Genomic DNA, 15,885 nt, shown 5'->3' with positions numbered 1-15,885 from the left:
ATGTTTTGTAAAAAAAACGTCCACGAAGCACGATTTTAGAAGGTTTAAATATAAAACAACTAACTAATGACTCGCATTACACTAAAAACTAAAAGCTTTGATACAGATGAAAAAGCAAACCGATTAAACGGGCCATTATCAAGCCCGTTGTTAGGTGACGTCATAGGGTAGAGAAAAATGACGTCACGTTCAAAAGTGACGTCATCTGGTTTGTTCTATGACGTTTCCATATTTGTAAAAGTTGGTCAGTGACATTGGTGTCGATTGCAGTAAATGTTTCAAAACCGATATTGTTGTTTCTTTTTATTTGATAACAAATATCATCCATTTTAGCTATAATAACGGTAACGCTATTTTTCAGGGCATTATCATTTGCAGAAGCCCTCGGTCTTTTCAACTGCCCTTCTTCGTCGGGCAGTTAATGGAAGACCTCGGGCTTCTGCAAATGATAATGCCCTGAAAAATAGCGTTACCCTTATAGTAACATGCTATTTGCAATCGCCAAAAAATGAATAAAAACTAGACAATTCTCACACAAGTCATTATCATAAGGCAGGATATATGAAGGATAATATAAGTAATACATTTTAAGTATTTGAATGGCATTTAGAAGTGATACACATAAAGAAGAGAAGTTATGGATGTCAACTTCTTTATTATGTAGAAACACAACGTTTCGGAGTATATGCTTATATCTGTTGGCCTCCCTTGGTCCACCTTTGTTATCTTATTTCTTTTGGTGGACTTACAGGTATTCTTTCACCTGATGGGGGAGTGAGCATATACTCCAAAACGTTGTATTTCCTCATAATAAAGAAGGTGACATCCATAAATTCTCTTCCTCATGTAATACATTAAAATACTAATTTACATAGAAAGAACCATATAGCAAAATATATGCACAGTAAATATCAGAACAGTGTCGTTCCCGGTGATATTGTCCTGATTAACAGATGTCCGGATTAACGAAGCATGGGTTGAGGCTAGTGTTTTTTTGTGTCGATTTTCTATAACATACAACACATCGTTGAATAACATTAACATTGACCTGATTAATACATGTTATTAGTTATTATACTCTGTGAAGGTTACACATGGGTATCAGTGAGATGTGCTAAACCCTTTTTCAAGTCTTCCTTACATACCTGTGTGTTGTAAGAGTGAGGACAGAAATTCTACTATCACGAGGTTTTGGTTAGCAATGCTTTACTGTAACAGCAGTTTGATTTGGTTTGATCAATATCAAAGAACCAGTCCATTGTCATACGTAAACACATTTACATAGTGTGATCACTGAAGGAAAATCAATAGCCAATACGAGTTGATTACTTCAAGCGATATTTCAACCCTGTTTGTTTCTTTAAGCTCCAACGCTGATCTATGCCCTGTTGGGCTGAGTCTGGTTGACCTAGGTCCCATATACCAACTGGGAGTTGTCAAGTTGACAGGCTGTCTGAATCATCTCCACTGTTGCAGGGCCATCTAAAATGTATATAAACATAGTAATTTATCATTTAATGAAACTTGGTTTTACGATCCCATAAATATGGAAACGGGGTTCTCACACAGGCACTACTGATGAAAGTTCCATGCATTGATCGTTAAACTATTGCCTGGTAATCCCAATAAGTTTAGGTGAATGTTTCTCGAAGTGTGGTTGTTTCTGTACACAAAGACTCACGTAACACATTGTCTATTCCTTTGATACTTACGGTACAGAAGCACAATGCCTTTGGATGTATCTACGATGTTAACATTAAAATAAACACCAATTATTGTCCTAAAGTATAATACCATGTTGTTGTTTTCAATTGCGCTATTAGAACAATCATCATACCGAGAGGGAAGAAAGTGTCCTGTGACATATCCTTTCTGGCAGCCTCGATGGCGTGTTTCACTGCAAACAACGCTGATGAAGCCATGCACACGGGCGGCTCACCCACAGCTGAAACCCAACATTAATTATGTGTTACTACCCAGAGTAAATTGCTGGTATGAAATTTCAAGTAGCTCGCTGGGAGAATAATATTATTACAGATGTTTAAGGCGTAGAAACACGGGATACACTTTCATATGTTGATGATATTGTAAGTATCTGTCATTACTTTTCGATCCCAGGACTCCGAGTGGGTTGGGTGCATTCTTCAGGAACTGAATACGGAAATCGATAGGAATGTCCTTTCCCATTGGAGGCTTGTATTCCTGTACAGACAAAACATCGTGTGCAATTTTACAAAGCCTAGTAAATGGTATATCACTATGACACCAGTTGCAAACATCAACATGAATAAATCAGAGGATTACATGGTTCATAAGAAAGTTATAATGATGCATATGATAAGTTTACTAATTATAGGATACCACACATATACAGGTTTTAAGATGACAACCACTGTCAGTAGCCAGACATTGTAGATTGTTAGGTTTTCAATTATCAATTGCCTCCGCGCGTCCTTCTTGCAGCACACTCAGTTGGTTGTCCTCCCACATTATATTTGAAGATGGTCTTACTACCAGTGTATGATGGCCAACCCTTTAGATCACTCAGTGTCAAAATGCATAAAAGAGGTGTTCTAAATGTATTGAATTCTAACTCGAATATGTCTTTCTATTTTGATTTCAAATATACTGGGTTATCCAAAGTTTCATATCTCTAGAATTATTTTTTGTGAACCATTACCTTTTGTGAATTTCCAGAAAGGTCTTCCTTTTCAAAGAAATAGATAACCTTACATTGTGGATAGCCCGGTATTTTATCACCCATGACGCCTTGACTCGAAAAGTCTTTCGTTCAGCAGATATTTTTGGTTGTTCATCCACATTTTATTGACAGGTTACTATCGATAACATTTTAGATCACAATATTTGGAGAGCTCCTGGACCACAGGGTACCACGTCTTATCTTCTATGGCCTCTAACATGTCACATTGGTTACAATGGTTTCTGTCTGAACTCCTTGTCCTTGTAGTGCTCCTTGTGTTATTTCACTTACCCATGTGCCATCAGTCAGGGCTGTGCCAGTCGTGGGGTCAAAGATCATCTGTTCGGTCATCCAGTAGCCCAGACCCATCACAAACCCACCCTCAGCTTGGCCAATGTCAATGTCCGGGTTCATACTGAATGAACCATGGAAACAAAATGTAAAAGAAATTGGCCAAAATCTATTCTCATGGACCTGGCACACAATTGTCATCAGCGTGGATGTATACACTGTCATCCCTTCAGTGAACAAACAGCCAAACAGTCAGTGTACTGTTGGCAAGCGACCAGCAATAAACCATTGATCTTCCTCCTATCACTTTTACGTATGGTATTACACACCCACCCACCCCCACAACTACCACCACCACAACAAAGACACACCACCACCACAACACACCACCACCACCACAACACACCACCACCACAACACACCACAACACACCACCACAACACACCACCACAACACACCACCACACACACACACATCTCGCACTACATCATCACTTACTATGAGCATTACGTCTCCTTCCCTTCTCACATCACATAACGCTCCACCACACTACGCATTACCGCGAGCAAACCTTCTTCTGCAACACCACTACACCACTATCTTTTGCTACACCTACACCACACTGTACCACCATGACGACACACTCAACTATCTTACATTCCATCACGATTCTTAACACCCGCCTCAACTATCCACTGTCACGCCAAACCCTACCTCTTTAACAGCATATCTCAACCCCAGCACACGTTATTGTACACGCCGAATCTGATGCTCTCACCTATCTCCACAGTCATACAGGATGTCCACTCTGGTGATCTGGTTCTCCCCGGTCAGGATGTCTACCTCAACCTCTGTGCATACTGCACCGCAGGTGTTGTAGTTACAGAAGTCTCCTGTTGGATTTGTTCTGAAAATGACGATGGCGAAGGTAGTGTTGCGATCTTGACCTGCACTGAATGGCCAACTTAAAGTCTACAAACAGCCTGTTTGTCGCAGTACTGAGTACTGACATGATGGCGTTTACGGCTAATTGACTTATTCGTGTACGTACACTATATTTGTTATGACGTTGTGCCACTTTAAGTACTTTCCATCTCTGAAATTTACATTCCAAAATACTTGATTGTACATGTTACCAACCATGCATTTATCTTCACTATAAACATTACTCAGAAAAGGTTGCAGGCCATCGAAAGAACCACAACGACTATGAAGCCATCTCGCTCTGCGCGTCTCCATTACATCATCAATCTCAAGACGACTTTCTAGCCATCTGGTTCGGATGTCTCTGTCTGATTTGCATAATGACAACAACCATGGAACTATCAACTCGGCGCTTCCCTGTCACATCAGCACCATTGCTACGAACCTGAAGCCATACGTGAGGACGTAGATCATGACCATCACAAAGCCATCTAATTCTGCGAGTTAACTATACACATGCACAGAAGTTAAGCGCCACCCATCATATTTGTGAGCTGTTAATTTTGGCACTTAATGATGACTATTATAACGAGATGTACGATTGTTATAAGCCGTATATGTAAACCTCATGTGATGCAAGAGTTGTCCCAAAGCAAGTTTATCTTGTGTTCCAAAAGAATATGAGCAGAAAGGAATTTTACCGAAGACCAGAAATTGAAGGATTAGAAAACATTGAAAAAACGTTTTTGTCATGTAACTGTCATGATATCGATAGCAGACCATATCAGGTGTCACATAGACACCCTAGGGAGTGCAGAGTCTATTGCAAGACAGAAACGTCAGTAACGTGTGTATGACCACCACTGGACGAAGAACGGTATCTTGGTATTGTTGGCCATTCAGGTTTCCATGAATTGTCACCAGCGGAAGTTTGCAGCCGAAGGAAACACAACCCCATATCTTCTGGGTGTTACTTGGTGCAAAACAAGTGTTACGTTGCCTCCAAACACGTATTCGACCATCAACAGTTCGTAGCAGCATTCGACACTCGTCAGACCAATGGATCCTTCTCCAGATGGCCAAGTTCCATCGACTACGGGCACGACACCATATCAGACGATTCCGCATGTGCCTCTCAGTCAGTTGAGGACGTTTTACTGGTCTTCTGGTGTTATAACCAGCCGCCCTGAGGCGACGCCTTACGGTCATCGTCGAGGGTCTCTGGTGGGTAATCCACTGCAGTCTTAAATCTGTTGAAGTGGCAAATGGATTTCGTCTGACTATCCTGAAAAGGCGTCTATCCTCTCTGTTAGAGGTCTTTCTTGGCCTACCAGACCTATGCCTGTCATTGACATCATTGGTTTGACGTTGTTTGAAAATCAAACGAGTGATAACACTGTGATGACGACCCATTTGTCTTGCAATTGCCCTGCATGACATGTCAGCATTTTTCATGCCTATCACTTGCCATCTTTCAGCCTTTGTTAACTTTCTCCTCACCATGGCTGGTTTTCAACCTCTATTGGAAGGGGAATCACACACAGGAGCAAAATGCAACCACGTGTCTGAAACTTGAATTTCACTATTTATAGGGTAGGGGAACTGCAGGAACACGTAAATCACGCTTTCCTTGTGGTATCTGGACAAATTTGGGTTCATAAAACTATGAAAGCCTAATTCAGTCATACATCATCATATTTCGTATTTCTGATTCCCACACGTGAAATCAAGAGACTATGAATATGGTGGCGCTTAACGTTTGTGCATGTGTATACATCGACAACAGAATATAGCCATCTCGTTCTATCACATTGGCATCATGACGCCGACCATGACCATGACGCCACCATCAATCATCAGCATTTCACACCATGTTATATTTGGTAGAAATGGACATATTTACGAGCTTCTGGCTGACAGATCCACCCCTTGTTTGTAGCACTGAGCAACAAGCTGTTGCCAGGTAGGGTTGACCATCTTGGCTTTGACCGGAGCTATCCGGGTCTTCAACTGCTGACAACACTGCACGACTCCCTTTAACAAAACGTTTGCGCGCTTTTCAACAATATAAAGAGAAATTACCATTGAAAGAAGAGTCCACTGTACGATTCCAAATAATTCATAACAATGTGTTTATGAATAACTATAAGGGTAATGCTATTTTTCAGGGCATTATCATTTGCAGAAGCCCGAGGTCTTCCATTAACTGCCCGACGACCGAGGGCTTCTGCAAATGATAATGCCCTGAAAAATAGTGTTCCCGTTATTATAGCTAAAATGGATGGAATTTGATATCAAATAAAAAGACACAACAATGTCGATTTTGAAACATTTACTGCAATCAACACGAATGTCACTGACCCACTTTTACAAATATGGAAACGTCATAGAACAAACCAGATGACGTCACTATTAAACGTTACGTCACCTATCCCTATCCTATGACGTCACCTAACAACGGGCGTGACAATGGCCCGTCGTCAAGTAATATGAGGGCATCATCAAGTTACAGTGGCCCGCTCATTTCTGATAACATGCGGGCGTTTCTATGATAATTCTATCCATTTTAGCTATAATTGATATTATAGCTATGATAATTCTATCCATTGTAGCTATAATTGATATTATAGCTAAAATGGATAGAATTATCATAAAAACGCCCGAATGTTATCAGGAATGAGCGGGCCACTGTAACTTGATAATGCCCTGAAAAATAGCGTTACCCGTATAATAGTGATGATACCAGGTGTTTGCGAAAAAGGTGTACTTATCCTTCCAAACCGGTTGCACCCATCAAAAAAACGTGCGCAGCCAAATCAACATCATCATCATGGGAACACATCACCTCTTTTGGGGGTTTTGCTGCTTTTACTTGCAGTTTCGAAGAAATAAACACAGTGACAATAAGCACCATACGTTACGAAACCGAATTGCTCATCCATATAAAGAGATATGCTCTATCCTTGTACAGCTTACCAAAGCATTCACTTCAGTCGTGTGGCTACCTCCAGTAGTGAACGAGTTAGAGTTGGCCAGGGTGGTCGTTGGTTTAATCTTGATCGTGTCAATAGGGATACCCAGCTCAAAGGCACAAATTTGCATCATCTGTAATCAAAAGTTTCATCATCACCATCATCATCATAATAATAATTATACATTTATATTGTGTGTTTTTTCCATGATAGATACCATGTTAAAAGCGAACGTAATATGTAATACATATTTTTTTGTAATTTAAAAATAAGCTGCTCTACCATCAGTGGGATGTTCGTAATAATATAACTGATACCAGCCGAATACTACAGGTCTGGCAGCACATGCTCTACCTTTTTTTCCAAAACACGTGTTTCTCCTGTATGAAATTCAAATATGAGATATTATTATATTCTTCAGTGTGACAAATTGAGTTTTCGGAAGTTGAGAAAAGTGCTATTGTCCTTGCAGTGAACATAACACTTTGAAGGAACTATTGTCATAAAAGAGCGACCTCCCCGCATATTGTCTCCCATTATCGTCAGTGTCTGGCCCGTACTCCCACTGCTGACTTCTTTTTCACGTTAGTTCCACATCGACAAGGCAAAATAATGACAGATGGTCATTTATGAAGTTAATATCACTTCTCGCCATTTGTTATTCTCTTGAAAATGTTTCGTTATAAACTGAAAATGTCTCACTTAACTTGTCAATCGAGACTAGTCGTTTCGCAAAGCGGCATTTTTGTTACCTGACCAGTGTGTATTCCTTCGCTTCCAACAGTGGTCTCGTAGCTCTCAAGAATATTTTTTAGTAGATTTTGTATATAATCATGTCCAAATGTATGATAAAGAATTTTAGTGACCTCAAATATTTTAAAATTGTGGTGTAGCTTAAATATTAGTTCAGAGTTTGCAAAATCTTAAAAAATATATAAAAAGTAATACAAAATATCGCTAGATATTTCACTGTATTTATCTTCCTAAGCTGAACAACCTTTATGTTCAATCCCTGTCCGACATCAACTCCACCGAGAGAGAGGGCCACGGACCCATCTCCATGGTAGACAGTCAGGTAGACGTTGTAGTCGACGTGTGTGTAGTTCAGGTTCCAGCGGAGAGGCATCACCTCAATGCCCTTCTTCTTCCATCTGTTGGCCTACAAGTAAAATGGACGAGTGAAAGAACAAAATTTTAATCCCAGGTATTTTGATAGAGACACAATATTTTTTTGCTTCAAAATTCAGTCAATCAGTTTATTGTATTTCAAGGCCATATGACCCATATTACATACATGTATATCATACAGTCATATCACATTACACGTGCATCATAGTATTGGATAACATTACGTTCCCGTTCTAATTTTACATACATAGATTTTGACAGATGAAATATTTTCTCACGAATTTTATAATTTATTAAATACATCAAAATATACAATTGAATTCTCAGATATCTAAAGCCAAGCCGTTTTTTTAAATCACAGCATTCAATTCTTTCAGGACATCTACGGAACAAATGATATTTATCATAGTGCCTTGGTATCAATTGTTTCTTTCTAGATCTGGGATAAAAGTGTTTCGGATATTGAGGGTCACACGTGCCCTTGGACTCAACATCAGATGGATGTTAAATGAAATATGTATCATGTCACCATTTGGACTATAGTTTGAACCTTTGGAAAGTTTAAAAGACACATGTGAGGATGCTTCTTAATCATGTAAAACTGTACAGACTAGATTAAGTCTTTTTTTTAAACATAAAGTCTACTTTTAGAAGCTGCACAAACAATGCTAAGGCGTCTGGAGTAAGAATCTGCCAAAGAATCTGATATACTTGACTCAAAGTTATGCTTCATTCTGGGGGTAGCGGGTTTTTTCATTGTGGAAGAGTTAGGTAATGAAGCTGTTTCGATATTCTAATCAACATTCAAAGTAATATAAAATATCAGTGCCTTTACCTGGTTGAATGCTGCAACCAGTTGTTTTCTAGCCTTGACATCGGCTGACGTCTCCAGCTGAGTGACAATTTCCTTGATGTTGCAGTACTTAAGAACCAATCCACTGACAGCGGTCTGAGAAAGTAGAAAAAACTTAGGCTACTTTGCACACTATTGAAACAACTTTCCAAACATTTCGACCAGGCCATGCCTGTATATTGTTTCGGTCTGTTTAGTACAAAATAAGAAGCATAAATCTTTGAAAGGCATTTAGAAGCGATACACATAAGGAAGAGAGTTTATGGATGTCAACTTCTTTATTATGAGGTGAATTCACCTGATGAAGGATTAAGCATGTACTCCGAAACGTTGACATCCACAAATTCTCTCCCTTAAAAGCAGTGTAGTTGAGGGGAAGTTGTCTGAGTTGTGTGGCATCAACTTACCTGGCCTTTGTTGAACAGGTTCAGCTTCCTGAATGTAAGCGGATCCATGTTCAAGACTTTGGCGGCGTGATCCATCATCGTTTCCATGATGAACATTGATGGAACGCATGCTGGAAGAAAACATAACAAGCACTGCAATATATTAGAAATTGTTTGTAACAGTCCTCCCAAAACAGAGTTCATTATGTTGGCAAATTATCAAAGATTACATTGAGGTTATTACAACCAGAAACTCTTTGTTGCTCATGAACATAGAATGGCATAGGATCCACTTGATGGGCACGGAATTAATTACCCAAAGCAATGTCCCGCCAGGTTGCGTCTTTCACAATCGTCCTTGCGATGGAAACATTGTTCATGAATAAATGGATGAATTTTGTTTTACGCCGCACTCAGGAAAATGCCGGTTTTATGACGGCGGTCTGTAAATAATCGAGTCTGGACCAGACAATCTAGTGATTGATATCATGAGCATCAATCCATGCAATTGGGATCGATGACATGCTTCAACCAGCGAGCCTGATCACCTGATCCCGTTAGTCGCCTCTTATGACAAGCATAGTCGCAGGCAAGCATGGGTTGTTGCAGACCTATTCAACCCCGAATCTTCACGGGTAATGAATGAATGAATGCGATGGAAGATCAATATTGTAGTATAAACATCACAAAACTTTGTCATTTCTATCCCTGCTCATGGACTGCGATCGGATCGATATTATCTTTAGTTTTCGCGTATATGTTTCATGTATAGACATGTGTGTCCCGTGATGGAGGGTATTACCTGGCGACCGGCAAGGAGTGTTGGTTGGGAGATTTGTCTTTAGAGCTACAGGTTTGAAATCCCATGCTGGACAGTAGTATGCTGAAAAGAATGGATGCATGTGTGCACAATACGCAGTACCCAGTCTGGATAGTCATCTCAAAAAGCTATTTAGGGAAAAAGCGAATTGTTACAGGGGTAAAAAAGAGCACAGAGAAAATTCAGCACAGTAACAATTACCATGGCATCATGTCAGAATGTGTTGATCACTCCTACTATTGTATCAGAAATGAACTACAGAAACATACAGAGAACAAACCGATCAGTCCCAAAATAACGAAAAATCATCAAAAGGTATAACCTTTATCTTCCTTGCAAATAAAGCAATTGCCAATATTTATTTTATTGCCAATATATATAGGGGAAACCTACTACAATACAAAATTCAAAGGATTCTTAAAATTAGGATCAAGGTACTCATGTATCACCATTGTCCATATATCGAGGAAATAAAGCAAAGCGGTTGTCATTGGGTGATATTCCACAGTCAGCATGGGCTGTAAGTTGGATCCCTTGAAGTTTCCCATCATTGTTGATCCCAATCTGGTTACAGAGAAACATTACTGAGTGGGTGATAAGACATGGGGCTCCCAATTATACACAACAGACTGAAGCAAGGCAATTATCGTATTGGTGCCTACATTACTTCAAAGAAGAATTTTACACTGTCATTTTCTGTATTAAGATGCCCAGATGTTCTTACTGTGTAATTCGCCAGATAGGGAATACGTTTCCCAACTGTCTTCATGTTGGTGTGGAAGTTCATCGCCAGGCGGACTGGTCTGAAAATACGAATCGTACATTTTTTCAGCCTAGTTGTTACAAGTAATCGATATTTAGTTCCATCTTTCATCTGCGCATCCATAATATATAAAACGTCATGCCAGTATCGATTAACCGACAGATTCCATTGGGTGTAAAAGACATGATGGAGGGGTAGCTGATATGAATGGATAACTGAAAAATCAGTGATGACACCACGTGTCAACAAGCCCAGGGTAAGGAACATTACTCTGAAATTATTTTTTCCCATGGTCTATATAAGTACAAGATCTGTGGTTGTGGGATTCAAAAAAGAGATCAAATGACTACGAACGTATTGGTCTGTTAAGGTCTCATCTTGCATTGAGATTGAACAAGTACATACTAGAAAAGCAGCACTCATCCCTTTTTCAATTTGTCATCATCCAACCCACCTTTTCATGATCTGAGTGGCGAGAGCAGCGGCACACGCCGTCATGTTCGCTCGTGTTATCCTTCCTCCAAAAGATCCTCCAAGACGCTTGACCTCCACGCTTACACTTCGAAACAAAAGATAAAATTGAACTTATATCTTGTTTGAGCATATTTACAATGAAACAAGCAGGTAAAAGTATATGTTTAAAGGGCAAGTTCACACGGAAATGAACCTATTTTTCTTGTACTTTTTCCACATTAAAAGTGTTAACCTAGAAGTGTCATAGACAAAAATATAAAAATATCACAATTAATCAACATATTTTTCGCATTAAAACGATTTATATTTTTCACATTTACCAAGTGTTCTATTTCCACAACAAAAACACCATGGCTTATGCCCCTTGCAATATGACGTCATTGGTGCCAATTGATAAACATTATGACGTCATCATGCTTTGTTAGAGCCGCTTCACGTGGTGTAGGTACAGGTGTGTGATTCTAGCGTCTCAGATGCCAGCCAGCATAGTGTAATGCTGAGTCACCACTGCGCCGGAGTGTGTCGTAGGCCATGTTGTTTTACCGCAAACTGGTACTTGATATCTTTTGCGTTGAGAATAGACAGGGACCCAGTTGAATTGGCACCAATTACGTCATAATCTAAGGGGGATAACTCAGGCCTGTTTAGCTCGAAAAACGAAGGCCTCATAACGGCATATCACTTTCACACTATTGTGAGCTTCCTACTTTCACTGTGAAAAAAATGAGTGTATATTTTCAAACACAGATACTAATTAATTCTAAAATTGCGTTTTGTTTAGAAAAAGAAAGAAAGTGATTTTTGCGTGTACACTTCCCCTTTAAGGGACGTTTCCTCTCTGCTATTGTACGTCGTTTGGACAAAGTGTCAATGAACCATGGCGGCGTGGGGCCTTAATAATATCCATCACTGGTTTGTCTGGTCTAGACTCAATTATGTACATGCTTAATGTTAATGTTAAACAAGAAACAAACTGTAGGTACCTGCTATCCTTGATGTTAAGTAATCTAGCTACGGCCTGTTGAACACCATCTGACCACTGTGTCGCGGAGTGGAGATGTACACCTACCCCATCCTCTGCTGGGTAGCCCAGGCAGAACTGGGAAGTATATGTTATACCTTTAATTACAAGCCAGGCAAGGATATGTTACACGTAACACCGAGTGTCATACATAGCCTACACCAAACGTTTGAAAAAAAACCCAGAAAATAATAGCGACAAAACCATTTTCATAATCATAACAAATATATGTTTAATAATATGCTATTCCGAGTAAACTGACGTACATGTTTTTGATCATTCTAGCTTAAAAACCAAAGATAGATACATGAAGTAAAATGTTAAATTCGATATTCGCATGAGAGTTGCCGGTGGGGTAGCGTCAAATCAATAGTGTGAATGACCACCCCATGCTACACGACACATCCGGCTCACAGAAAAAGTCAGTCATCTGATGGCGTCTCATGGGATACGTCGCCATTATTCTTGGAGGACCTGGGTCAGTCTGTCTGTAACGTTGCATCAGATAACACGGGAGTGAGTGAGTGAGTGAGTGAGTTAGGTTTAACGCCGCTTTTAACAGTATTCCAGTTATATCGCGGCGTGTCAGCTTAATGTGGGAGGAAAGCCCGAAGTGATGCAGGTCTAAGACGTTTACCACTTCGGTGAAACCCACGAGCACGGGTATGGTGCTGACAAACCTAGAAAAATAATCGGGGCGAACCGGGATTCGAACCCACAATCATAGGTTTCTGGCGTGCCCAAGGGACGCAACTCTGCACAGCGAATCGCGGCGCCTTACACGACTTGGCCACCCCTGCCCTGGTTAAAATGGACCAGTTGATAACAGAGCAACGGGAGCAACCAAAAGCTCTGGCAATTAAGACATGGGTGGCACCTGTCTGTATCATACCCAGGGCCCGCTCGGTATCACTCGTGGCATGTGTGGTCAGTGTAATCATGAAAGTCATGCTATGGTACCATGTATGTACCCTCACTGCACGTATAGTTTCGGCTGCGCAAGCTGCTCGTGTTTTTTCAGTTTTTGTCATTTTCTACAAAGGAAACGTGCTGTGGACGTGTATCACGTTCTGCACAGAGCATTTTGTTCTGACGATGTGTTTTGCAAGGATTTAGTTTCATATTTAAAGTGGAAATATTTCTTTTAGCCGTCAGTTTCTATCATGAGGCTGATATAACAAACGTAGAAAAAACAACGTCAGTGATTAACTACGAAACGTAACTACGTTATTGATTAAGTAGGAAGCGTAACTACGTCACTGATTAAGTACTAAACGTAACAACGTCACTGATTACGTAGAGGAAAGGTAATAATGTCATTGGTGAATCAAGAAAGGAAGCGAGAACTACGTCTTTGATTCAGTAGGAAGCATATCTACGTCACTGATTAAGTAGGAAACGTAACTACGTCATTATTTGGGTAGAAAGCGTTACTACGTCACTAGTTATGTAGGAAGCGTAATAATGTCATTGATTGAGTAGGAAAGGTAAAAACTATATTGGTGAAGTTAGGAAGAGTAACTACGTCATTGATTAAGCAGGAAGCGCAACTACCTCATTGATTACCACGAAACATGACAACGTCATTGATTAAGTAGGAAAGGTAATAACGTCCTTGGTTAAGTAGAAAAGGTAATGTCATTGGTTAAGTAAGAAACATCACTAAGTCATTGAATAAGTTGGTAATCAAGTCTGATGAAGTAGGAAACGTAACTACGTCATGAATAAGGAAGGAAGCATAAATACTTGTTTAGTAGGAAGCGTAACTATGTCATTGATGAAGTAGGAAAGGTAACGTCATTGGTAAGTAGGAAACGTCACTACGTCATTGAATAAGTAGAGGGCGTAACAACGTCACTGATTAAGTAGGAAACGTAACATCGTTATTGGTTTAGTATTAAGCGTAACTAACATCTCGCCGTGACATTAGTACTTATGTGATCTCTAGGTATCTGACTTACCTGTGTTTCCAGGTGGAAATGGTACTGCTGTTTCATCTTGATGGTGCCAGTTATCTGTTTATCAGATCCCGCTATTGCAGCTGAAGTAAAATTAACAATTGTCTTTTTTGTGCCTTGTTTATCTAATTCTATTAAACCAAATAATTAATTTGCTTACATAATTAAATCAGTGAAACAATCTGAACGGACAGTGGGCGCCGCGATTCGCTGTGCAGAGTTGCGTCCCTTGGGCACGCCAGAAATCTATGTGGGTTCAAATCCCGGTTCGTCTCGATTATGTGTCTAGGTTTGTCAGCACCATACCCGTGCTCGTGGGTTTCACCGAAGTGGTAAACGTCTGAGACCTGCATCACTTCGGTCTTTCCTCTCACGTTAAGCTGACACGCCGTGATATAACTGGAATAATGTTAAAAGCAGCGTTAAACCCGACTCACTCACTCACTGAATGGAAACGAAAAATGTCCGCACATTCAGCTTGATGTACTCAAACCGATATCTGCAGAATAATAGGTTACCTGCAGCATCACCAACTTTTAATTCTTTGGCAACATTTGGAAATATGGAATTCTTCTGAATGGCCTCTTCCATTGTAATGATGGGAGGCTGGACGTTCTTGTAGGTAACTTTCACCATGCTGGCTGCTGTGTCTGCTGATGGTTTGTCCACTGGAACGAAACATCATATATTGTTGCACCGATTATTTATATCTACAAACACCAAACGTTTGGTTTTCTTTTAGGTTGGACCAAATGTATCTTCTAAAGGGGAAGAACCTATCTATTTCAGCGTTTACACTAATGTGAATTAATTAGCAAAATTATGTGGTCGGGGCACGGGTGGCCCAGTCGACTAAGGCGCCCCAATTCGCTGTGCAGAGTTGCGTCCCCTGGGCACGCCAGAAACCTATAGTTGTGGGTTCGAATCCCGGTTCACCCCAATTATGTTTCTAGGTTTGTCAGCACCATACCCGTGCTCGTGGGTTTCACCGAAGTGGTAAACGTCTGAGACCTGCATCACTTCTGGCTTTCCTCCCACATTAAGCTGACACGCCGCGACATAACTAGAATACTGTTAAAAGCGGCGTTAAACCAAACTCACTCACTCACTCACTCATTATGTGGTCCCTTGACCGCTGTAGCTGTTCGATAATTTGTATGGTGAAACGTAATATGGCCAACTATATGGTGGTACCTGGTTGGTATAAGTGCTGTTTTGTTCCAATACTAAGGGGCATGAACAAAATCAATTAAGACTTGTCACGACTGAAAGTCATGGAAGTGCATGAAGTAATTGGTCCAGATGGTGACTTGGATTTAACTCATACATCATTAACTTTTCCAGAAAAAGTAGGACTAGTTTCCCAATGAAGTGACAGCAAATGATGGAGTTAAACTCATTCTAAATATATGTATCTTCATATCATGTATGTACAAGGACAGCAGGCATTAGTTGTTTTGTTCAGAACAAGATGAGTATAAGCTTGTAAAACTTTTAACCGTTCTGTCAAGGAATTGTACCTGCCACGATGAGACCAATTGGCTGTCCACTGTACAGAACCTGTCCACTGCAGAACAGCTGGCAAAATGAAAGG

At 40.2% G+C, this 15,885-nt stretch overlaps 1 protein-coding gene across 1 annotated transcript in view; it reads right to left on the bottom strand.

Moving 5' to 3' along the window:
* Positions 1-745: 745 nt before the first annotated feature.
* LOC124138161 (indole-3-acetaldehyde oxidase-like) overlaps positions 746-15,885 on the bottom strand; it is a 31,455-nt gene continuing 16,315 nt past the window's right edge. The window contains exons 18-35 of the mRNA XM_046504690.2: positions 15,812-15,869; positions 14,810-14,959; positions 14,295-14,374; positions 12,296-12,411; positions 11,293-11,397; positions 10,800-10,878; positions 10,525-10,639; positions 10,058-10,138; positions 9,277-9,386; positions 8,852-8,965; positions 7,886-8,047; positions 6,893-7,021; positions 5,820-5,950; positions 3,771-3,899; positions 2,993-3,116; positions 2,106-2,202; positions 1,838-1,945; positions 746-1,482 (exon numbers count right to left, since the gene is read on the bottom strand). Coding sequence (XP_046360646.2) covers positions 1,409-1,482; positions 1,838-1,945; positions 2,106-2,202; positions 2,993-3,116; positions 3,771-3,899; positions 5,820-5,950; positions 6,893-7,021; positions 7,886-8,047; positions 8,852-8,965; positions 9,277-9,386; positions 10,058-10,138; positions 10,525-10,639; positions 10,800-10,878; positions 11,293-11,397; positions 12,296-12,411; positions 14,295-14,374; positions 14,810-14,959; positions 15,812-15,869 — 1,962 coding nt within the window. The 3' untranslated portion in view covers positions 746-1,408. The remainder of the gene's footprint in view (positions 1,483-1,837; positions 1,946-2,105; positions 2,203-2,992; positions 3,117-3,770; positions 3,900-5,819; positions 5,951-6,892; positions 7,022-7,885; positions 8,048-8,851; positions 8,966-9,276; positions 9,387-10,057; positions 10,139-10,524; positions 10,640-10,799; positions 10,879-11,292; positions 11,398-12,295; positions 12,412-14,294; positions 14,375-14,809; positions 14,960-15,811; positions 15,870-15,885) is intronic.

The sequence above is a fragment of the Haliotis rufescens genome, unplaced genomic scaffold (assembly GCF_023055435.1).
Source record: "Haliotis rufescens isolate VD_foot unplaced genomic scaffold, xgHalRufe1.0.p SCAF_6, whole genome shotgun sequence".
NCBI classification, from domain to species: Eukaryota; Metazoa; Mollusca; class Gastropoda; order Lepetellida; family Haliotidae; genus Haliotis; species Haliotis rufescens.
The sequence above is the reverse complement of the archived record's forward strand: the minus strand, read 5'-3'. Positions and strand labels throughout refer to the sequence as shown.